The 23,596-nt window shown below is 44.4% G+C and overlaps 4 protein-coding genes across 8 annotated transcripts in view; 3 read left to right on the top strand and 1 right to left on the bottom strand.

The window, feature by feature from the left end:
* Positions 1 to 9,879, top strand: part of ARR3 (arrestin 3, retinal (X-arrestin)) — a 14,074-nt gene extending 4,195 nt beyond the window's left edge. The window contains exons 6-17 of the mRNA XM_011943147.1: positions 4,130 to 4,329; positions 4,486 to 4,545; positions 4,725 to 4,792; positions 5,454 to 5,589; positions 5,776 to 5,860; positions 6,126 to 6,198; positions 6,563 to 6,700; positions 8,250 to 8,333; positions 8,597 to 8,620; positions 8,804 to 8,856; positions 9,135 to 9,144; positions 9,714 to 9,879. Of these exons, the coding sequence (XP_011798537.1) occupies positions 4,130 to 4,329; positions 4,486 to 4,545; positions 4,725 to 4,792; positions 5,454 to 5,589; positions 5,776 to 5,860; positions 6,126 to 6,198; positions 6,563 to 6,700; positions 8,250 to 8,333; positions 8,597 to 8,620; positions 8,804 to 8,856; positions 9,135 to 9,144; positions 9,714 to 9,804 (1,022 nt within the window). The 3' untranslated portion in view covers positions 9,805 to 9,879. The remainder of the gene's footprint in view (positions 1 to 4,129; positions 4,330 to 4,485; positions 4,546 to 4,724; positions 4,793 to 5,453; positions 5,590 to 5,775; positions 5,861 to 6,125; positions 6,199 to 6,562; positions 6,701 to 8,249; positions 8,334 to 8,596; positions 8,621 to 8,803; positions 8,857 to 9,134; positions 9,145 to 9,713) is intronic.
* A 334-nt stretch (positions 9,880 to 10,213) lies between these two features.
* On the top strand, positions 10,214 to 13,036 carry RAB41 (RAB41, member RAS oncogene family). Its single transcript, XM_011943146.1, has 8 exons — positions 10,214 to 10,377; positions 10,569 to 10,624; positions 10,835 to 10,888; positions 11,302 to 11,407; positions 11,547 to 11,658; positions 11,984 to 12,077; positions 12,293 to 12,356; positions 12,616 to 13,036. Exons 1-8 carry the CDS (start codon positions 10,254 to 10,256, stop codon positions 12,675 to 12,677), a joined length of 672 nt encoding a protein of 223 aa, XP_011798536.1. The 5' UTR covers positions 10,214 to 10,253; the 3' UTR covers positions 12,678 to 13,036.
* Positions 13,037 to 14,626: 1,590 nt separating this feature from the next.
* PDZD11 (PDZ domain containing 11) lies at positions 14,627 to 18,037 on the bottom strand. Of its 4 annotated transcripts, none has more exons than XM_011943140.1 (8): positions 17,875 to 17,960; positions 17,534 to 17,608; positions 17,267 to 17,366; positions 16,450 to 16,533; positions 16,137 to 16,193; positions 15,750 to 15,848; positions 15,301 to 15,361; positions 14,627 to 15,145 (listed from the first exon to the last, which is right to left on the bottom strand). In XM_011943140.1, the coding sequence occupies exons 3-8, from the start codon at positions 17,351 to 17,353 to the stop codon at positions 15,111 to 15,113; spliced, it is 423 nt and encodes a 140-aa protein (XP_011798530.1). In that variant the 5' UTR covers positions 17,354 to 17,366; positions 17,534 to 17,608; positions 17,875 to 17,960; the 3' UTR covers positions 14,627 to 15,110. The 4 variants fall into 4 exon arrangements, with proteins under 4 accessions (XP_011798530.1, XP_011798531.1, XP_011798529.1 ...); XM_011943141.1 differs by having other exon boundaries at positions 17,534 to 17,636; positions 17,844 to 17,875; XM_011943139.1 differs by lacking the exon at positions 17,534 to 17,608 and having other exon boundaries at positions 17,875 to 18,037.
* A 6-nt stretch (positions 18,038 to 18,043) lies between these two features.
* KIF4A (kinesin family member 4A) overlaps positions 18,044 to 23,596 on the top strand; it is a 141,197-nt gene continuing 135,644 nt past the window's right edge. The window contains exons 1-3 of one of the 2 annotated variants that reach the window (XM_011943144.1): positions 18,044 to 18,164; positions 18,452 to 18,592; positions 18,705 to 18,819. In XM_011943144.1, the coding sequence (XP_011798534.1) occupies positions 18,473 to 18,592; positions 18,705 to 18,819 (235 nt within the window). In that variant the 5' untranslated portion in view covers positions 18,044 to 18,164; positions 18,452 to 18,472. The remainder of the gene's footprint in view (positions 18,165 to 18,451; positions 18,593 to 18,704; positions 18,820 to 23,596) is intronic. The other variant, XM_011943145.1, reaches the window with a different exon arrangement.

The raw sequence follows: 23,596 nt of genomic DNA, 5'->3' as shown, positions 1-23,596 counted from the left end.
AAAATTATTAGGTTTCTCTCCATTGTAGATAAAACATAGATGAAGGAGAGACTGTGTAACCTTACCATCTTTAATCACTAATCTTTTGATCTTATTCATATTTTCTGCGCAAACATCAAAATTTTCACTAAAATGCTATACTACAAATAATATTTTATAATCTTTTAAACCTGTGTCAATATATACAAATCTATAACTTTTTAAGTTGCCTAGTACTATATTGTATGGGGATACCACGATGCCCTACAATGCACATCTTTTTCATACTTGTTCAATTATTTCTTTAGGCTAAATGCCTAGAAGAGGAATTAACGGCTAAAAGGCATTCACACATTTTTAAAGCTTTCTATATCCATTGTCAAATTGCCCTCTAAAACGCTTATACCAATTAAATCTCACTCCTGCAGTGCATGAGGCTTCCCATATTGCCCCAGTCCTTATAAACACTGATATTATCAATACTTTCAGGCTTTGCTGTATCATTTGAATATAGGTTCATTTTCCTCATTCTCAATTTTAAAGCAAATAATCCAGTGTTTGATGTTTTGAGTTCTTTTTTTTTTTTTTTTTGAGACGGAGTCTTGCTCTGTCGCCCAGGCTGGAGTGCAGTGGCCGGATCTCAGCTCACTGCAAGCTCCGCCCCCTGGGTTCCCGCCATTCTCCTGCCTCAGCCTCCCGAGTAGCTTGGACTACAGGCGCCCGCCACCTTTCCCGGTATTTTTTTTTGTATTTTTTAGTAGAGACGGGGTTTCACTGTGTTAGCCAGGATGGTCTCGATCTTCTGACCTCGTGATCCGCCCGTCTCGGCCTCCCAAAGTGCTGGGATTACAGGCTTGAGCCACCGCGCCTGGCCTTGAGTTCTTAAAAATACCAAAATAAGTTGCTTTCTACTCAAGTGCTGCTGTTGGTAGTTTTTTTTTTTCTTTGGGTCAGAACCCCTGATAGAAGTAAGGTTACACATTACTGTTGTATATCTTTCCTTGCCTCAACCTCTGTCACCCTGTACTTGGACAGGTATCCCTCTCTACTCCATTCTACATTCCATTAACGCATTTCAGATGCTTTCTATCTGCCTCTCACTTGATTTCTCTCAAATCTTAGATACCAGTTACAAAGTATGAGTTCAGTCATAACTCTTCCATTTCTGTCAGTATCATCATCATCTTCATCCACATCTATAATTATTTTGAAGTTTCCAAAGGGATTCCTTTTTTTTTTTTTTTTTGAGACGGAGACTCACTCTGTTGCCCAGGCTGGAGTGCAGTGTGTGATGTCAGCCCACAGCAACCTCCACCTCCCAGGTTCAAGCGATTCTCCTGCCTCAGCCTCCCGAGTAGCTGGGATTACAGGTGGCCACCACCACGCCCGGTTAATTTTTGTGTTTTTAGTAAAGACAGGGTTTCACCATGTGGGCCAGGCTGGACTCAAACTCCTGACCTCAGGCTATCCGCCCACCTCAGCCTCCCAAAGTGCTGGGATTACAGGTGTGAGCCACTGTGCCCAGCCTCCAAAGGGATTTCTAATACATCAACTCCTCACAACCATCCTATGAGTTAAATTGAGCACCTATGAGCCTGAGCTTTGGAGTCAGACAGGCCTGGGTTGAAATTCTGAACCATTGCTTAACAGCTCTGAGCTCACTTTCTTTGCCTGTAAAGTGGAGATAATAATACTTCTAAGTATTATTATCTTAGAAGATAATAATAATTATCTTAGGAGATAATAATACTAGAAGATAGTTACTTCTAGTAACTCTAGAGTTACTCTAGTAACTCTAGAGTTACTAGAGCAGTCCTATTATTGACAGGTGTAATAACTGAGACCCAGAGAAATCAAGAGATTTGTGCAAGTCCTATTCAGGTCCAGGTATTCTGACCCTAAATATTATTGTTTCTCTTTTTCATGATAAAATATTTCAGGCATAGAGAATTATGTAATGAATACCCTGTACTCATCACCAAGCTTTAAAAAGAATAACAGAAACAAACTAAAGCCTCCTGTGTGTCCTTCCCTGATCCAGTTTGCCTTCCTCCCTCCCTACTCACTACTTCTCCTCTTTCTCTCCTCCCTCCCCAGATAACGACTATCCTGAATTTGGTGGTTATTATTCTCTTGATGGCTCCATACTTCTACTCCATATTTATGTGTCTATCATCAACTTTGATATTGTCCTACATGCTTTTAAACTTTATATAACCGGTAACAGACTGTACCTATCATTCTGCAACTGGATATTTTGTTCAGTAGCTTTTTTTTTTTTGAGACAGAGTCTCACTCTGTCACCCCTGCTGGAGGGCAGTGGTGCAATCTCAGCTCACTGCAACCTCTGCCTCCCGGGTTCAAGTGATTCTCCGCCTCAGCCTCCTAAGTAGCTGGAATTACAGGTGTATGCCACCATGACCGGCTAATTTTTGTGTTTTAGTGGAGATGGGTTTTCACCATGTTGGTCAGGCTGGTCTCGAACTCCTGTTCTCAAGCGATCTCCCCACCTAGGCCTCCCAAATTGCTGGGATTACAGGCGTGAGCTACCGCGCCCAGCCTTGTTCAATAGATTTTGAGATTTAACCATGTTGACACAGGTCTTAGTCTGTTTGTGCTGCTACAGCAAAATACCTGAGACCAGGTAATTTATAAAGAACAGAAATTTATTTTCTCACAATTCTGAAAGCTAGGAAGTCCAAGATCAAGGCTCTAGCAGGTTCTGTTATCTGATGATGGCTGCTCTCTGCTTCCAAGATGGTGCCTTATTGCTGCATCCTCCAGAGGGGAGAAACATTGTGTCCTTACATGGTGGAAGGTGGAAGGGCAAAAGGTCTCCTTTATAAGGGTCTTAATTCCGTTCATAAAGGAATTCATGAACAAAGAAGCCCCATGATCTAATCACCTCTTAATGGCCATCTTAATACCATCACAATGGCCATCAAGTTTCAACTCCTGAATTATGGAGAGGCCACATACAAACCATAGGGCATTCTTTGAAGTTCTAGTTCATTTATTTCAACCTTGGTTTAGTATTCCATTATGTGAATATACCATACATTTTTTACCAATTCTCCTGTTGATAGATTTTTAGATTATCTCCAGTTTTATGTTCTGACAAACATTGATGCGATGGTCATTATCATATGTATCTCTTTGTAAACATGAACAAAAGCTCCTTTAAAGTCAACTTATTAGGTCATACACTACGAGCAGATTTAATTTTACTGGATAATCCCAAATAGTTTTCCAAATTGGTTGCATTAATACTCCCACCAGCAGTATGTAAGAACTCCTTTTGCTCCACATCTTCATTAACACGTAGTGTTGTCAGATTTAACATTTTTTGACAATCTGATGTGTGTGAAATCTTATCTCGTTGTGGTTTTAATTTGCGTTTATCTGATTACTAATGAGACTAAACATGTTTTCATATGTTATTGGCCATTCCTTCACATTCTTTGCACATTTCTGCAAGGGCCTCTTCACATTCTTTGCACACTTTTATACTGGTACATTATTATTGTTGATGTGTGGGAGTCCTTACATATTTTGGACGCTAAACTTCAGTGTGTTATATGTGTTGCAAAGATTTTCTCCCAGGCTTTCCATTTTTTCTTTGTTTATAAAGACTTTGAACATAAAGAAGACTTTGTTTATAAAGACTTTTAACGTAAATCTTACTGCAGTCAAATGTATTAATAATCTTTTTCTTTGTGCCCATAGCCTTCGATCTTTTTTTTTTTTTTTTTTTTTTTGAGACAGAGTCTTGCTCTGTCGCCCAGGCTGGAGAGGGCAGTGACGACGCGATCTTGGCTCACTGCAAGCTCCACCTCCTGGGCTCATGCCATTGTCCTGCCTCAGCCTCCCGAGTAGCTGGGACGCCTGCCACCACGCCCGGCTAATTTTTTGTATTTTCTTTTTTTAAGTAGAAATGGGGTTTCACTGTGTTAGCCAGGATGGTCTTGATCTCCTGACCTTGTGATCTACCCGCCTTGGCCTCCCAAAGTGCTGGGATTACAGGCGTGAGCCACCGCGCCCGGCCAGCCTTTGATCATATTACATAACCTCTCTGTGTCTTCTTGACTCAGTTAAGATTCCCCTTCCCACTCAGGCCTGACAGGCCACTCTCTTCCTCCTATGCCTGCAGTGTTTGTCATGTTGACATGTGCCTTTCGCTATGGCCGTGATGACTTGGAAGTGATTGGTCTGACATTCCGAAAAGATCTGTATGTGCAGACCCTGCAAGTGGTCCCAGCTGAATCCAGCAGCCCTAAGGGGCCCCTCACAGTCCTACAGGAGCGACTGCTGCACAAGCTAGGGGACAATGCCTACCCCTTTACCCTGCAGGTACTGACCCCAAGCCCTGGGCAGGCAAGATCTCCAGGGAAGATTAAGAGAGGAAGCTCAAGAAGGACAACAAGGGAGAGGGTTCCCTATTTCTTTTGCATTTGTTTATATTCTTTTCTTTTCTACTTCTTTTCTGATCTCCTTTTTGTCCCCTAGATGGTGACCAACCTACCCTGTTCTGTGACACTGCAGCCAGGTCCTGAAGATGCAGGAAAGGTGAGGACTGGGTTCTAAGAAAGAAGGATAGATGGTAGTGCCAGGGAAGAGGAACAGTGGGATAGTCAAGACTGGAGAAATGGACAGCTAAGGAAAGAGGTCAGGCATTTTCTTATAGGCCCATGAGGAAGGGAGGACAGCACTGGAAATTAGCTCTCTTTGCCCTTGTCCTTTTACAGCCCTGTGGGATTGACTTTGAAGTGAAGAGTTTCTGTGCTGAAAACCCGGAGGAGACAGTCTCCAAGAGGTATTCTTTGGTTGTCCCCAAAAATCCCTGCCTCCAGCCTCTTCCAGGAAACAGATCCTGCTCTCAGGACAGAAATAGCCCCACTTCTAACCTCCACAGCATCGTCGCCACCAGTGACACCCGGTTCTGAGCCCCCTCTGACTTATCTTCTTTGATCTAGGGCAGGGGTCAGCGAACTTTTCCGTAATGGGCCAAAAAAAAAAAGAAATAATTGACTTTTTGAGCCATGTAGTCTCTGTTGCAAATACTCAGCTCTGCTGTTGTAGTGCAAATGCAGTCACAGATGGTATAGAAATAAATGAGTGTGGCTGTGTGTCCAATAGAACTTTACTTATGAACACTGAAATTTGAATTTCATGTAATGTCCACATGTCATAAAATAGCATTGTTCTTTGATTTATTTCAGCCATTTACAAATGTAATATAACCATTCTCAGCTCATGGGCCATAGGAAAACAGGCATCAGGCCAGATTTGGCCAGTGGGCCACAGTTTACTAACCTTTGGTCTACATACTTACATTAAGGGACTAGAGGAGTTCTCTGAGGGAGGCCTTCCTCTGCTCCCATTCTTAAGTAACGATTGGACTATGGGGGTGGCACGGGAGAGGTCTGTGGGTCTGAAAGGAGGACGCTCTGGCTAATTCCTTGGTCTCTGCTCAGAGACTATGTGCGGCTGGTTGTCCGGAAAGTACAATTTGCACCACCAGAGGCAGGCCCTGGCCCCTCAGCCCAGACCATCCGCCGCTTCCTTCTGTCAGCTCAGCCCCTACAACTCCAGGCCTGGATGGACAGTGAGGTTTGTGACCCCCACTTTTTGCCTTCCACCCCAGAACCCCTCTGATGCCCTTTCTTCACTGATTTCCTACTTGGGCAGGCAGAGATGGGAGCCAGGGTGGCAACAGTGCTAAGGAAGCAGGGGTTCTAGGTCTCCATCTGCGCATTCTTCCTCTAGCCTTGACATGGGTCCCTCTTCCTGCTTTAGGTTCACTACCATGGAGAACCCATCTCTGTCAATGTTTCTATCAACAACTGCACCAACAAGGTCATCAAAAAAATCAAGATTTCAGGTGAGTTTCTTTTTCCATCCCTGTGCACCTGGTCCCAAAGCCACAGGTCTTTTCCCAAAATTCTGCCTCACTTACCTGTCTGCATTCATCTAGGCTTTCCCTCTAACATGGGCTTGTCAAAATGCATATCTTATTTTGTCAATGAGCATGTCTTACTGCATCATGTATAGTGTGCCTATGTATAAGGTCACATCTAAGGACACTGAGCTGGGGTCTCAAGGATGACTGACTGATTATAATCATGTGCTTTTCCTGGCTTGTTCAGTTGACCAAATCACAGATGTTGTCCTGTATTCACTAGACAAGTACACCAAGACTGTGTTCATTCAGGAATTCACGTGAGCTGGTGCTGGGGCTAGGGTCAGAGAGCCAAGGGGTGGGGTGGTGGAAAGAGGTCCAGGAAGCAGGTGAGGGGGTTGGGGGAAAAAGGGTGGTGGAAGATCCCAGGGAGGGATTCCCAGGAGAACTAGATGGAGGAGATGCAACTTACCCCCAGGAGTCCCATCACGATGCTGAGCGAGGGCAGGGGCATAAGGATTTCCCACCAGAACTAATTCCTCCCAGTCTTCACAGTTAAACATGTCACCTCTCTTGGATACTCCAGTAGGTTCTTGTATAATCTTGTACAAGATACTCTTGGGAGTAAAAGTATGCTTAGTCAGCAAGCCCAGCCTAAATTCTTCTCTTGTTCTTCTTTTGAAGGGAGACTGTAGCTGCTAATTCCAGCTTCTCCCAGAGCTTTGCAGTAACCCCAATCCTGGCTGCCAGCTGCCAGAAACGGGGCCTGGCACTGGATGGCAAACTTAAGCATGAAGATACCAACCTGGCCTCTAGCACGATGTAAGCTCAAATGTAACTCTCAGCCTCCATTTCCCACCCCTCAACCATTCCACATGCTACATTTACAGCTCTGACATTTCATCTTCAGTGAAGGCTATCTGTTTTTTAAAGTGTCTCTAGGGCAGTGTTCAGAGACTCCTCCAGGCCTAAGGGCCAGCAGCAAGCTCAATAATGCCTGTGGGACCAACGGCAGGCTTAGGTCATAGGCAGAAAAAAAGGAAAACATGGAGAGGAAAACAATCCTTATGTTGTATACGATTTCACAGTTCACAAAGGTCCTACATATGTACTATGTTATCTTTGTGAGCATCCCACTAAAGTAGCCTGGATAGGTGTTCTTATTTCCTTTTACACTTAAGGACCCTGAGGCTCAGAGAAAAGAAGGAATTCATTTAAGATGGCATAGCTGTTAAGTGGTAGACGTAGACAGGATTATATCACATGTCATCCGGCTCTGAATACTGTGATCTCTACAGAAGCTACTCTCTAGAAAAGATAAATATGGAGTAGAAGACTAGGAGATGAGAAATGGAGGAAAAGGAGGACAAAAAAGGAAAATGATGCAACAGGAATTAATAGAATTCTAGGAAGTCATTCACTTGGTTCTGTGCCTTCAGAGGCCCTAGTGTTAGATGCGTCTCCCACCAAAAACCACCTGCCACTATCTGTCAAGTGTAATCCCTCCATCTCTCCCTATGCCTTATCAATCAAGTAGCTATAGACTGTTATTGCTAGAAATACCCTTAGAAATCATCCAAACTGCATTATTTTATATGTAACAGATCAGCAGCCCAGAGCAATGAAGAGATTTTCTCAAGCTCATACAGCTTTCAGTGTCTTATTTTTCAATCAGTGGGTTTTTTACTGAACACCTATTACATGCTCATTCCTGTGCTAAGCAATGTGGAGAATACAAAGAAGTTTAAGACAGCCTTTAGTCAATTTATGGCCTAGATGAGGAACAAAGAGAGATGCAAATACAACCCAACATTTAAATGTTAGTGCAGGTGGTTCAGAGTAAAAGTGCAACAAAGTTAAAAGAAGCCAGGAGAGCTGGTGAGGGCTTCCTGGAGGAGGTAGAATGAGCTAGATCTTGAAGAATGTGAAGGATCTGGATATCAACAGAGGAAAAAAGAGAGCATTCTAGACTAGGGACACAGCATAGGCCAAGGCTAGAAGGTGGGAATCCACATGGCATGTTCTGATCATGGAGAGAAGATGGGTCTGCTTAGGTTGTATCCCAGGAGTTAGGGCAGAAAAGGTTAGAGAGGCTAGATAGGGCAAGGTTGTTAGGGGTCTTGAAAGTCAGGCAGAGTAGTTGTTATATTCAAAATGTAGGCTCTTGAGCAGAGGGTGACATGGTAAAAGTGAATGTTAGGAAGAGAAATGTGGCCTCAATGGGTAGGAGAGGTTAGAGCCTGGGAGATATTCTGCAATAAGACTAAACATAATAGGGTGTGGTGATGGGAATGCATGAGAAGAAACTGGGGACTGAATGAATTACTCCTCATGCTCCCAAACACCCCCAAACGAATACTACAACCTCCAGTATTAGACCTGGAATGGACAAAGAGCTGCTGGGGATCCTGGTGTCCTACAAAGTCAGAGTCAACCTGATGGTGTCCTGTGGTGGGTAAGTGAGGGTTCTGGGTCTGTCTGGGAAGGGGCTGAGGAGTCAAGGGTTTTTCACTTCTGTTTTTCTCCCAGTTAGATTGACCCAATCAAACCATTCCCCACCCCTTCTCCTAGACCAGGTTCCCAAACCGGTGAGCTCAGTGAGCAAGTCGGATGGATCTGGCTGGCTCATTAGGTCTTATGATCCCTCATCCCCTAGTGAAACTAGGTTGCCCCTTCTCTATTTCCTGCTGCTAATTTTGGGTGTCATTCTACCCACAGCATCCTAGGAGACCTGACAGCCAGGTGAGAGACTGTGGGGTGGGGGGACTTGGGCAAGAAGAGGAGGACAAGGGGATAAGGAGAGCAAAATAATGATTGATTCGGGAGGGTCTGAGGGCATCCAAAGACTGGAAAACTAAGGGAGGGAGGTCCAGGGATTGGGCTTGTAGAGAGAGGCGATCTAACTCTACCTTGGGATCCTTGCAGCGATGTTGGTGTGGAGCTACCCTTGGTCCTGATCCATCCGAAGCCATCTCAAGGTGAGTGACCAGGTGGAACTCACAGGAACGGTTGTCCTGAGGACTGGGGTCCAAGCTATTCTGATCTCATGAATTGGAGACTAGCAGTTTGCCTGGGGATGGAATAGCAATAGGTAGGCTGGGTGTTTAGGTTTTCAGGGGAAGTGTGTGTGTCATGTGTGCTGGAGACGAAGGATTGGAAAGTGGGGGGGAAAAGTAAAGATACTTCTTCAGGGAACCGAAGAGCCCCTAATCAGCTTCAGCTCCGTTTTTTCCCTCCCTCTCCATGCTTGCTACAGAGGCTGCTAGGTAATGGAATACAAGACTGGGAAGCCCCATTCCCCTCTTCCCATTGCCACCCTTCATGTTATGATGATGGAAATGTGAAAATGCTTCCCTGGGGTGCTTTCAATACGTGTGCAGTGGAAACATATGGCTTAGCTTCGTGTCACAGTTCCCTGCTTTTCATATGCCCTCCTTTCCCTTTCTGCATCCCCCCCGCCCTCCACCTTCTGCTCTTGTTGGAATCATCCTTCCCCCTCATCCCCTTCCCATTTTTCTTTTTCCTTTTCCCCCACCCCCCTCGCCCTTACTTCTTTCGTCTTTCGTTCTTTGATACCTTCCCTCCTTCCCACCCCTCATCCTTATTTCCCTTCCAGTGCTCCTGGGGGACTTTTGTGCTGGGAAATTTGGGCGGGAATGGAAGGAAACAAGCCAGAGTGGCTGATGGAGGAGTGGGGGCACCAAGAGGGGGCCGAGGAGCCTAGCTGGGAAGCAGGGAGGGGATCACTTTTCTGGGATTAGGAAAAAAGAGTGGACACGGAGGACACCCTGAAAGGGGTTCCTAACCCTCCATTCTCTTCTGCTGCTTCTGCAAGCTCTGAGGACATAGTCATCGAGGAGTTTACGCGGAAAGGCGAGGAGGAGAACCAGAAGGCTGTGGAGGCCGAGGGAGATGAGGGGAGCTGAGCACCTCGCTCTGGTGCCCGTCTGTGTGGGAGCCCCCACTGTAACACTCTAATAAATCAGTGTGTTCAGATGTGCCTGGCGATCTCTTGCCTATTTCCTCTTCCTGGAGGATCATGAAACTGCTGAGAACAATCTTCCCCACCTCCACCCCTTCACCGTGATTACACTACACTTAGCCCGTGCTTTTCCCTTACGCTGACCCCAACTTCCTCTGACACGGTCAGTGGCCATCCCTCTCTCCACCCCGTGACCCCACTCGAGTGGTCATAGGATTGCGCTGAACAGGAGGCACAGTGCAAGCTGTGAGGAGGGGGCCGAGGGGGCGTGGCCGTGCCCAGGCCTGGGTGTGAAGCCAATGGCCGTCAGCAGACGTCAGTAGAGTATGGCATGACGTCTGGCGGCGCAGGCTGAGCGTCGGAAGCCATTTTGGCTGCCACCTACCTGAAGCGATGTCTGCCTTTGGTCACGACAAGGCCTGGATGGAGGCCGGAGGCTTTGGCCTGGAGGCTGCTGAAAGAACCGAATACCAGTCTCTGTACAAATCTAAACTCTTATTGCTGGGAGAGCCGAGCGGTGCGGGTCTGGGTTGGGCTTTGGGGACCCGGAGATGTAATTGGTATGCAATGGGGTGGGGCATTCTCTGGGGAACCGAGTTCCTCCTTGTTGGGAAAGGTCGGAGTGGGAGGAGGGAGGGCTCATAGAAACTTTGGGGGGAGAAACGGCACCGAGAGCAACGATTGGCCTGCTTAACTCCCTCACAGTAGGGAAGACATCCGTCATCACCCGCTTCATGTACAACAGCTTCGGCTGCGCCTGCCAGGTAAGCCCACCACCGAGTCATATGGTACATTTTTGCCGCTCTTCTTGGTGGACTCACCTGGAGATTCTCCTCCTCAAAGTTATGTATTATAAGCATTGGGAAGTAGAGCCAGGACAACTTCTTGAAGGGTTATTGTCCACTTTGGGTTCTAAGACTGCCTCATACTGGGAATAGAGGGAATGCTGGAGTGTATCTCACTTTCTTTTGCAGGCAACTGTTGGAATTGACTTCTTGTCTAAGACCATGTACTTGGAGGACCAAATAGTGAGTGTTAACTCTCATACCACAAACCCTACACTTCAACCCCTTAGGCCTATTCATCACAGTTGGGTAGCACCATCAGAAAAACTGAAGCCTCTTCAAATTACCAAGCCCTATGATGCTTCTTGTTCTGTCTGCCTTCATCTAATCTCCAACTGTAACATAAACTCCAAGAGACCTTGAATCCTTAAATCTGCTGTGCTGTAGGGTCTTCCTGAATCAAAACAGTATATTGAAATTGGTTGGACCTGTCCTAGGACTGTAGGCCACTTGGTTTGAGGCTATAGCAGCCACTTCTCAGGGATCCACTCTCCCCGACCTCTTGTATTCTGCCTTTATTAGGCTTGAGCTTTTTAAAAAGGCTAGTTTCTTCTCTACCTTTCCCCATCTTCTTCCTGAACATTTGTTTTATGCAGGTTCAGCTGCAGCTATGGGACACAGCTGGCCAGGAGCGCTTTCACAGCCTAATTCCTAGCTACATTCGTGATTCAACTATTGCAGTGGTTGTCTATGACATCACAAGTGGGTGTTATGCAATGTTTTATTTCAAAAGGGGATTATAAAGGGATTGATAGGGAGATTGATAAAATTAGCAGAGAGGAAGTGTTCTCTCCAAATCTCTCCTAAATGTTTCAACACTCTGCAACATACTCTCTTGCAGACATCAGTTCTTTTAAGGAGACAGATAAGTGGGTAGAATATGTACGAGCAGAAAGAGGTGACGATGTTGTCATCATGTTGGTGGGTAACAAGATTGATTTGGATAACAAAAGGTAAAGTATAACTACAATTTCTTCTGGCATACCTAAAATTCAGTCTCTATGGGGAGGGTCAACTGTGCTCTATTTACTTGGGGAGGAGTTACCTTAGTCTCCTCTGCCCACTCCCAGCACTGCAGGAGAGGAAGGACAGGGGGGCATCCCATCAGGGCACAAGGATATGTGGGGGGTATAGGAGAGAGTCCCCACCCTGTAATCAGACGAGTCATGGGTTTAAGCCTTCTAGAGTTCCTGGCCCTAGGTAAGCATCATTACACCTCAGAAGAATCTATCCATATCCAATAACTCTGGCCCTTTTCTTCATTTCTGATTCGTCCAGACAAGTCACTGCAGAAGAGGGTGAAGAAAAATCCAGAAACCTCAATGTGATGTTTATTGAGACCAGTGCCAAAACCGGTTACAACGTGAAAAAGGTAATACTTGTTTCTTTCTATAATACTTTAACTGCACTCTGTCTGTAGCTACTACCACTGTTTACTCTTTTGGATAACCTTGGCTTATCTTTTGTGGGGTGGGGGTCAAGGTTCATCTCCCCATCATGTATCTCAAAGGCCCTGAATTATTCCAGCCTCTGAACCTGACCTTTTTTTCCCTTTTTTTTTTTTGGTCACCATTCACACACACACAGCTGTTCCGGCGTGTGGTTTCTGCCCTTCTTTCCACAAGGACTTTACCTCCATCAAAAGAGGGGAGTATCCTTTTTCCTAGCTTTGCTGGGGTAGGGAGTATACAAGTAGAGAAGGTAAGTTTCCTTTGCTGAGTTGTTGCCTGAGTGGTACTTAAGGGGAAAATGGGACTAACTTTAGCCCAAAGTAGTTCGTTGGTTTGCCTTTAGGTGAGAGGGATTGTAAAATCAGAATTCCTCTTCTACATCTCCTAGAAGCTGACCCTGGGTGTTGAGATTTGACTCCAGTCACCTCACTGTATTAGCTTCCTTAACACACACTTCAGCGGTTGAAATCGAACTGGAATCCTTCGAGGAGTCAGGCAACAGAAGCTATTGTTCCCGTTGACAGCTTAGGCTTTCTCTGCCTCATTTGATGGATTTCTTACATTTGGGGTTGCCATGCCAGTTCTCCTCCCCACCTCGTTTTATGATACATGGCCACTTACTCTCTTCCAATTCCTAGGCTTGGGGTAAAAACAGAACCCCTGAAAGTGCTATCATTTTTTCCTGACTGCATCTCACAGCTACTGGGTGGAAGCTTCTTGCAGCACCTGGGAATTCCACCTTACCTTCTCTGATGGCTAAAAGACATCTGTAGAGAATACAGTTCTATAGCAGCTGACATACTTCAAAGGCCAATACAATTCATTCTCCACTGTTTGTTGTTGTTTACGTACACCCTCAATAAATGGTTCTTTTACCTAAGGCTGTTACTGCTTGTGCTTTCTCCACACTATACCTATATTTCCACAATGCAATTATCTCATGTTGGTGCCCTAACATAGAACCAATCCAAGTATCTCAAGTGAGAACCAATTTAGGGCAGGAGGGTTTTTGCCTCTTAGGCCCATGGCACCTGGCTGGGACTTTTTACCATGTTTTTCATACTTCTTAGATACATTTTTTAAGACCTGCTAACCACAGGGAGAGTCTTGGACCTCAACATTCAGCCAAGTCACCCAACATGCCTTTATGGAAGTAACCAAGCTACTATTTTCTTTCTTTCGTGGCCAATGCGGGGCAGGGGGTCAGCAAAAAGGAGCACAGAACAGGATTTCCCAGGAAGCACAGAGACAGCTACATTAATTCTACCTCCAGCTCTGCTCTCAAGGGATGTTGCCACCTAATAATAGCACTGAGGCTCTAGAAGAAGTATGTCAGTAGAGCTGGGGTGGGATATATAGGAAGAACCAGACCTTCCTCATAGAGTATAGTACTACTATTTAGAACAATGTTTCCTACATTTGAAGACTTATTTACTTATTTCCTTTGCTTCTTTAAAAATCCAGATTTCCAGATTCCACCTCAGACTAACAGAATCATTGTCCAGTAGACAGGTCTATAAATATATATTTAAGTTCCCCAGGATTCTTTCAAGGCAAATTCTGGGACTTCATCATAGGGGTACATCACCCCACGCCACAGTAGAAAACTTCTTTTTTTTTTCCTTTGAGACAGTCACTCTGTCAGCCAGGCTGGAGTGCAGTGGCACCATCTTGGCTCACTACAACCTCCACCTCCAGGGTTCAAAGAATCCTCCTGCCTCAGCCTCCCGAGTAGCTGGGATTACAGGCAGTGTGCTACCACGCCTATCTAATTTTTGTATTTTTAGTAGAGATGGGGTTGCACCTTGTTGGCCAGGCTGGTCTCGAACTCCTGGCCTCAAGCTATCCGCCCGCCCTGGCCTCCCAAAGTGGTGGGATTACAGGCATAAGCCACCGCACCCAGCCTCACACTAGAAAACTTTCAATTCCAAATCGGTATTTTGAACATGTTAGTGGCGATGGCATAGGCGTGACCAGGAATCCTGTAACGGTGGATTGGTAACTAAAGATCTAGGAACATGGCAGAATGTTATTTGTGGCTGGGGTGAAGAAAAGGGAGAAGTCAGCAGTTAGTACTACTCAACTTACAAGTTGGAAACTGTGAACCAATTTCTTACTGCTGCCTCAGAAAAGAAATGCATCTAAGCCCCTTCCTTAGTTTATGTTCCAGATCAAAGAATGTGGGAAAGAAGAGAGAATTATATTAATACTGTCCCCTGCAGAGAAATGTTCAAAGCTCCTAGGGGAACGGGCAGTTTCTTTCAGTGCCCCTCACTCTATGCCATTCCTTAGTTATACTGTGGTTAAAGTTCCTCAGCCTCCCTAATGTTCTAGTCAGACATCATAGGTAGTTGCGAGGTAGGTACAGTGTTGCTCTGTTCCTTCCAGTGGCTCCTCTCTTTGGAAGAGCTTTTTCTTCCCTTGATAGCATTTTACATCCAATCGGTAACATTCAAAAGCCACACCAATATTTCTTCAGCATTGTGTTTTACTTTTTGGGGGAGAGTCTAGGAGGAGGAAGGGGTGAAAACAGGGTCTCTTTAGAGTCTCAAAAGTGTATGAATCCTCTGGTAGTACAAGGATGGGATAAGATGGTCAGGGAAGTCAGATGGAAAATCCCCAAGATTTTTTTTGCTACTGATTTCTATAATTAAAATGTGACATATGTAAGGGACTAGTACATGGTATTCAATAAATGTCAGCTGTCTTTCCTAACTAGGTTCCTCACAGGCTAGGTTAGGCCTAGATATCATCCTCTTTTCAGGGAATGAAGCTCACCTAGAAAACTAGGGAACTAAAAGTGCAATACAGTTTGGGTAATGCAGTTGATTAGCTGTCTCCCCATCCTCCCAACTCACTATTCCAGGGAGGGGCTGAAAATAGAAGTGGCTCTCCTGAAGTCTAGTTAGCATGTCATGGCAGAGTCCACATGAAGGGCTGTGGGCTGCAACTTTCTAGTGCACAGTCCTCTCTTTTTGGCGATGATAATCTGAAGGAAAGAAGAAGAAAAGGAGGAACAGAGCAGGTTATCTTCACGCTTGAGCTCCTGATTCCCTATCCCCAACTTGTAGGGCCTCTAGTTATCAGTATTTAAAGAGTTCTTACTTAGGGCCCTGTCAGGAAAGTGAAAAAAGTGGCACTTACTATAGGGAAAGAAGCGGACACGCATGCTGATTTCACGAGCTGTCTTCAGGATCTCAACAGCCTGGAAGGAACACAGCAGCTTGTACAAATGAAGAGATATGACCCAAGACAGAATCATAACATGGGGAAAGGGATTTGCCACTCCAACCTCTGTATCACTAATAGCTGCTTCCCTCTGGTACTTTCCCCAGGAGAGGTGCTTACTTTCTCTTTTTTTTTTTTTTTTTTTTTTTTGAGACAGGGTCTTGCTGTGTTGCCTGGGCTGGTCTTAAATTCCTGGGCTCACGAGATCCTCCCGCCTCAGCCTCCTAAGTAGCTGGGATTACAGGCGTGTATCACAGTGCCCAGCAAAATGCTTTCTTATTAAGTTACAGATCAGGCCACTCCTGTCCAATATGTCCTATTTGAGATGGCTTCTTGCAGCACCACAGCCCAAGCACTGTGCTCACCTTGCTGTGCTCAATATCTTGGAAATCCACATCATTCACAGCTAGAACTTGGTCCCCTTCCTGAAGTCCTGCTCTATGTGCATCAGAGTCAGGAATTACCTGTTGGTAAAGAGAGAATACATGTGATTGGGATGCGATAATTGCAGAAGACTGTCAGTGAAATTCGGTGCTATTCAAATGTAAGGTGCTATTGTTTTTCTGTGATAATCTATGCAGACAGATGGCCTGCCAAATGAAAAGTTTAAAGTGGGAAAAGGGGTGTCTCCATTATACCCCTTCTGTGAATCCACTGAGTCATCCTCTCAGCCTTTGGGACATTAGGGTTCTGCAATCTGTTAATTTAACAAAGGGAAGTAACTATCCATATTGCCTACTGGGCATAAATACCTTGGAGATGAAGATGCCTAGCTGGGAGGCCTTTCCTCCTCGGATGTTAAATCCCAACTGTAAGACAAGAGCACAGAATGGGGGCTCAATAGAGACCACAAACACAAGAACAACTAGTAGCATCATTGTGCAATAGCTCAGCCTGTGTGTCCCTGAGAGGAAAGTCAGAAGTTGTAGAAGTGTTATCTCAGCTTTTCTGTCCACAAGAAGGAAAGTTTCCTCACATCTGCACCTGCTTTCCAATCCATCCCCCCAACACTGCCAACTTCTGGTATGGATGAATCTAGCCTGAAATAAGGCTTCATAAGTTCACCTGAGCTCCAGGAGGCTTCTTCAGTGTGATGGTTCGGGGCAGAAACTGGGTCAACTCATTGTTGTAGTCTGGGTGGTGCACCCTCTGCAAGACACAGCAACCCCAGAAATTTTACCAGTCTTACTTCACACCTACCTTCATTTGGATCACTAATGAATCACCCTGAAGTCAGGAAAAGGAAAGGTCATACACTTAATTTAAGTAGAACAGATAACACTGACTAAATGAGTAGATGGACAACATTGGGACAGCCCAGTAGCTCCCCATTTCTTCACTTTTTTTTTTTTTTTTTTGAGATGGAGTTTTGCTCTTGTTGCCCAGGCTGGAGTGCAATGGCTCAATCTCGGCTCACCGCAACCTCCGCCTCCCAGATTCAAGCGATTCTCCTGCCTCAGCCTCCCTAGTAGCTGGGATTACAGGCATGTGCCACCACGCCCGACTAATTTTGTATTTTTAGTAGAGACGGGATTTCTCCATGTTCGTCAGGCTGGTCTCGAACTCCCAACCTCATGTGATCTGCCTGCCTCGGCCTCCCAAAGTGCTGGGATTACAGACATGAGCCACTGCGCCTGGCCTTCGCCTCTTAACAGTATGGAAAGGAAGGCTCCAACCGGTGTGAATAGACCCCAGCAAGAGGCTTCCACAAAGAAGTTCCCAATGGGTCCTGTTGCTCAGAATCCAGCTTCTGGGTCTTCTGGCTACAAGTGCTAAGATGCACTCTCCATGTCGCCTTCTAACCCTGCCATCCTACCTTTCATGCATCATCTCATGCCCAGAGGGAAAAAATCTCCTACTCAGGAATACAGATGGTTCCCACCTCATGAGGAGGAATCCATGCTGGAGGATTCTCATAGGCAGGCAAGAAAACCACCGGGTAGTCATCATAAGGAATCCGGCTGTCCATCTCGGGCAAGGCCCTGGAAGAGTGAATCAGAACAGACAAAAAGTGGTTCAAAAGGGAGAGCAGCCCAGCAAGTTTCAGAAAGCAGCTCTAACTCATTCCAAGGCAGTCAGTCTACGGGCACAGCCCACATCTAGGTGTTAAGGTTGGAGGAGAGCAGGAAGGAAGAAGAAAACTCTTAACTTAGCTAAACATCTTCTGGATGCCAAGCAACCTGCCAGGTACTCTAGACAGAGGACCCCATTTTTCACAACAATCCTGCAAAACAGATGTTACCGTCTTAAACCTGGAGAAGAGGAAATCAGGGTCGAGTCTAAAAAGATCTACTTTCGAAGCCCAAGCGAGTGTTAACTATCCGCAAGGACTCGGGGCAAGGCACCGCCCCACATTTCCTAGATGTGATTAGTAATGGTAGGGTCCCCAGATCGACCCTTCCTTCACCTGACCAGCCACCTCCCACGTCCCCGCCCCACATTCTGCCTGAGTCCCGCGCTCTCGGCCGCATAAACGCCGCACCACCTCACCAGTGGGCAGTCCACAGCGACCTCAAGCTCTGCTCACTGCCAATTCAGTCTGGGAACCGGAAGCGGATGCTCCGTAGGGTCGAAAAGAGGCCGGGCCAGGGTGCGACAAACTGACCCTCCCCTTCCCACCGTGCCGGCCTGCGCGCGCCGACGTGCGCGCTCCGCCCTCGGCATTCCGCACTGCAATTGGTTGGCGTCTCCGGGACGGATTTGAAACTTGGCGGTTAAAGCTCCGTCTGCGACAGGGCGGCGGGAGACCCAGGGAGAACGGGGAAGGGACATTTAGTTTGGTGAGTTACGGGGGCACACCTTAGCTCAGAACCTGTTTTTTCCCGGTACCCTAGGGCTTTGGTTCTTTGTCGCTGTCTCCGTTGGAGTTTTTTCTTTGCCTTTCAGACGCGCGTGCACTCTCTTTAGAGTGCAGGGCTGACGGACCGTCCAGCCCTGGCCAAGTCCTGGAGAGTGAATCTCCCAAGGCAGTGTTCCCGCTGAGAAGGGTCGGAACCGAGGAGGACGCCCTCCCACCCCTGCTGACCTGCTAACATTCATCAGCGAGCCTTCTTTTTCCCCCTCGGAGAGACGGTGCTGAGATAGGATCATGAAGGAAGAGGTGAAGGGAATTCCTGTAAGAGTGGCGCTGCGTTGTCGCCCTCTGGTCCCCAAAGAGATTAGCGAGGGCTGCCAGATGTGCCTTTCCTTCGTGCCCGGGGAGCCTCAGGTGCGTAGCAGAGTCCAGAGCCTGTGTCTGAACAGCTGGGGCCAAATGGTAACGATGGGTGTGGTCTTGCCTTTCATTTCTTCCCTTACGCCTTGTCCCTTGCCTTCTCTAGGTGGTGGTTGGTACAGATAAATCCTTCACCTACGATTTTGTGTTTGATCCCTCTACTGAACAGGAAGAAGTCTTCAATACAGCAGTGGCGCCACTCATAAAAGGTGTATTTAAAGGTGAGGCGATTTGATTCCTCGATCATAGCATATATATTCCTTGAGCATATACGATGTGCCAAGCACTGTGCTTGGGCACTGCAAATACAGGAACGGATGAATCATGATACATGCCTTCAAAAAGCCCTTAGCCTAATAACATTTGTGAAAGTCTCTCTACCCTTGAAGCTAGTTTTATTCTGTATTTGTTCTATGTGGTTCTGTTCATCTTTGACTTGTATATGTTTGTGTTTATCCTGTAACTTCATTAGATTATAAATTCTGTGGTGGTTGCTGAAGGTGATAAGTGTGCCAGCCTACTTGAGTCTCAGGCACTGCAAAGCTTATTGAGGGATTCAGGTGATAAACAATATAGCTTCGAGGCCCTGAAGGAGTTCAAAGTCCAGGGAATAGGAATGAAGATAGATGATTACATAAATAATTTTGAATATATAAAAATTTTTAAATTTTTTGTACTTACCTTTTAGAAGAAAAATTTTTCAAGTTAAAAATATACAACAGAGTCAGTCCTATAGAAGTAGCTCTGCTGTCATACAAAGTGGTATGAAAAACAAAAGGATGACTCTAACTCAGCTTGGGGAATTTGGGGTGAATTTCACAGAGTGGGAAAACTTTGAGATAGGTCTTGAATAATGAGTATAATTCTTTTAGCTGGAGAAGGGGAGTTCCTAAAGCCTCTGAATACTATGACCAGTTAATAATCTTTATTGCGGAAGCTAAGTCTTTAATGCTGTTGAAGACCATAGCAGGGTTCTAAAGAAGGGAGCAGTGCCTGAGAGATGTCTAATTATTATTCTAATACAGTGGTTATTCAAGATTCAAAACAGAGGTTCATTTTTTTTTTTTTTTTTTTGAGACTGCTGGAGTGCTGTGGCCGGATCTCAGCTCACTGCAAGCTCCGCCTCCCGGGTTCACGCCATTCTCCTGCCTCAGCCTCCCGGGTAGCTGGGACTACAGGCGCCGCCACGTCGCCCGGCTAGTTTTTTGTAGTTTTTAGTAGAGACGGGGTTTCACCATGTTAACCAGGATGGTCTCGATCTCCTGACCTCGTGATCCGCCCGTCTCGGCCTCCCAAAGTGCTGGGATTACAGGCTTGAGCCACCGCGCCCGGCAGAGGTTCATTTAAAAGAAGTAGAATCATGGCATGCTAGTGCCTTAAAGCTGAAAGAGACATTTGTGTATCATCTAGTTTGTTTTTCATCCAAAGAAAAATGCATTCTAACAATATCTGTTAGGTGAACTGCCAGCGTCTAAAATTTTTTTGACAGGGAACTCACTGACTCACAGGTAGTCCAGTTGAGATTTGGGTTTTGGACAAGTCTAATTATGTTATAAAGATCTTTATATTGAGATGAAATTTGCTTCCTGGTAAGTTCTACCCGGTGATGTTAGTTCATCCCTTTAGAAGCCTTCTTCCAGGCAACAGCTATTCACATATTTTTTCACGTTTTTTTGTTTAATGATTGGCTCAAGGAACATTGAAATTTTTGTTTCAAAATTTTAAGATATTAATGCAATAATTTCAAACGTATAGAATGTTGCAAGAACAGCATAAAAAACATTTTTTCCCTGAACCATTTGAGATGAGTTGTTGGCCTGATACCCCCCATACTTTAGTGTATATTTCCTACAAAAAAGGACTTTCTTCTAACTTATCACCAAAACAACCATCAAAACAATAAAATTTGCACTGCTACAATACTACCATCTATTCCTGAAACCCCATTGAAGTTTCACCAATTGTCCCAGTAAATATTTTATGGCAAAAAGATCTAGTTCAAAATCACATTGTTTTATTTAGTTTTGCTGTCTGTTTAGTCTCCATTCTAAAACAGTTCTTTAGTCTTTTTTTTGGCTTTTATGATTTTGACATTCTTTAGTCTTTTTTTGACTTTTATGATTTTGACACTTTGAAGATTACAGGCCAATTATTTTGTAAACCGTTTTTCAATATTGTTTTGTCTGGTGTTTACTTATGATTAGATTCAAGTTGTGTATCTTTTAGCAGGAATATCACAGAAGTGGTGCTGTTTTCTTCTCACTGAAGCCTGTTGGGCAGCACATGATTTTGATTTATTCTATTACTACTGATGTTCACTTTGATCATTTGATTAAGGTGTTAATCTGCTGGGCTTCTCCACTATAAAGTTAATCTTTTTCCTTTTTACATACAGTATTTGGAAGACCATTAAATGTTTCTATCTAATTCTCTTCTCTTTAATTATCCCCGCCTTTCCTTTAGCCATTCCTGAAACAATATGGTTTTCAGACCCTTCACTATCTGGTCAGATTCCTCAGGCTATCCCTCCACAGCTTAGTAAGAGCACCACAGTTCTACTTTCATATTCTTAACTTGGGAAACTGATAGAATTAAATTATGTTCTTTAAAGGCAACATAAAGTAGAAAGTGATTCCAATATACATGTGTTTGCTTAACATTGCCCTCGGTTGCAAAAACAAAGCCAATATTTTTTATAGTCAGCTCAACAGCACCCTCTTGTACTCTGAATTCCTGGTACCACAGAGCCCTAAATATTTTGTAAAAACTACTAAAACATCGTTTCCCAAGTTATTGCTATCTACATATATCTGTGGTATTGCAGAAAATTATGAAGTGTTATTCTCTTGCCCCATAGTCATGCCAGCTACTACCAGCGATCTATTACAGTGAAAATCTCAATTTAGCATCTTCTTATGATCTCTCATTTAGACCAACAAGTTCTTTCAAAACTTCAAAGTTTTCATTTAGATTAAAACATTGTTTCAAAGTTTAAAGGGTTTTTTCCTTCAGACTGCAAAATTATCTTGGTAAATAGCAGATAACAGCTTTGACATAAATATGATGATCATTTAACAGAGAAAGCTTGCTTGTGTTCCTTGACAACATGTCTGCCACACTAATAAAGGACAGACTTTCCTAAGGTCATTATTTGTTTCACCTTGAAGTAAATTTGGATTTGTTCCTTTTAGGTGCCATGCTTATAGTTTTAGAAGCTACTACCGTACAATTAAGTAGCAAGTTATAATCATGCATCAGTTAATGACAGGGATACCTTCTGAGAAGTGCATTATTAGGCAGTTTTGTCATTGTATGAACATCGTAGAGTGCATGTATACAAACCTAGATAGTATAGCCTCCTATACACCTGAGCCTACTGCTCCTAGGCTACAAACCTGCAAAGCATGTTACTGTACTGAATACTGTAGGCAGTTGTAACACCGTGGAAAATATTTGTGATCTAAACGTAGAAAAGGTGAAGTAAAAATACAATATGAAAGGTAAAACTGGTACACCTGTATAGGACACTTACCGTGAATGGAGCTTGCAGGACTGGAAGTTGCTCTGAGTGTGTCAGTGATGAGTGGTGAGTGAATGTAAGGGCCTAAGACGTTATTGTATACTACTGTGGGCTTTATAAACACTGGATACTTAGGTTACACTAAATTTATTAAACATTTTTTCTCTCTTCAATAATAAATTAACCTTAGCTGCTTATAACTTTTTTACTTTATAAACTTTAATTTTTTAAATCTTTTTGACTTATTTGTAATAATGCTTAGCTTTAAACACGAATACATTGCACAACTGAATAAACATTTTCACCCTTTGCATCTTTATCCTGTATGCTTTTTTCTTTTTTTAAAAAAATATATTTTTTTACTCTTTAAACTTTTTGTTTAAGACCCAAACATACACATTAGCCTAGGCCCACCCAGGGCCAGGATCTTCAATATCACTGTCTTCCACCTCCACGTCTTGTCCTACTGGAAAGTCTTCAGGGACATTAACATCCATAGAGCTGTCATTTCCTATGACAACAATATCTTCTTCTGGAATACCTCCTGAAGGACCTGCCTGAGGCTGTTTTACAGTTAACTTTATTTATCATAAGTAGAAGGAGTATACTCTTAAAAATGATAAAAAGTATGGTATAGTATACTAAACACATAAACTAGTAACAATCATTTATTATTATAAAGCATTACATACTGTACATAGTTAGATGTGCTATACTTTTATATGACCTGCAGTGAAGTAGGTTTCTTTACCACAGCATGAACACAAACATGTAATATGTTGCACTGCAGTGTTATAATGGCTAAGTCAATAAGCAACAGGAATTATTCACCATCGTAAATACATTCCACATGATTGAAATGCTATTATATGGCACACGACTGTAACATTTGAAGTTAAAGTGAGAATAACCTATCTATTGTCTAATTGTTTCTTTATAAAATCTTGCTACAATTGTTTATCTTCCTCTAGCTTCAATCCAAACTTTGAATTTATGGGATAAAACGAAAATGCCCACCGGGTGTGGTCGCTTAAACCTGTAATCTCAGCACTATGGGAGGCTGAGGTGGGCAGATCACTTGAGGTCAGGAGTTTGAGACCAACCTGGCCAACATGGCGAAACTCGTCTCTACCAAAAAATACAAAAAATATTAGCTGGGCGTAGTGGCGCGTGCGTGTAGTCCTAGCTACCCTGGAGGCTCAGGTGGGAGGATCACTTGGGCCTGGGAGGCGGAGCTGTGATTGCACACACTGCGCTCCAGGCTGGGTGACAGAGTGAGACCTTGTCTCAAAAAAATGGGGAGAGGGAGTGCTGAGTAACTAGTAATTTGGATTATCTGACAAGAGAAAATATAAAAACTAATCTACAAAATAAAGATTTTTTAGCTGGGCGAGGTGGCGGGCGCCTGTAGTCCCAGCTACTCAGGAGGCTGAGGCAGGAGAATGGCGGGAACCCGGGAGGCGGAGCTTGCAGTGAGC

This window comes from Colobus angolensis, unplaced genomic scaffold (assembly GCF_000951035.1).
Source record: "Colobus angolensis palliatus isolate OR3802 unplaced genomic scaffold, Cang.pa_1.0 Scaffold216, whole genome shotgun sequence".
Taxonomy (NCBI): domain Eukaryota; kingdom Metazoa; phylum Chordata; class Mammalia; order Primates; family Cercopithecidae; genus Colobus; species Colobus angolensis.
Note: the sequence above shows the minus strand (reverse complement) of the source record. Positions and strands in the feature narration are given on the sequence as shown.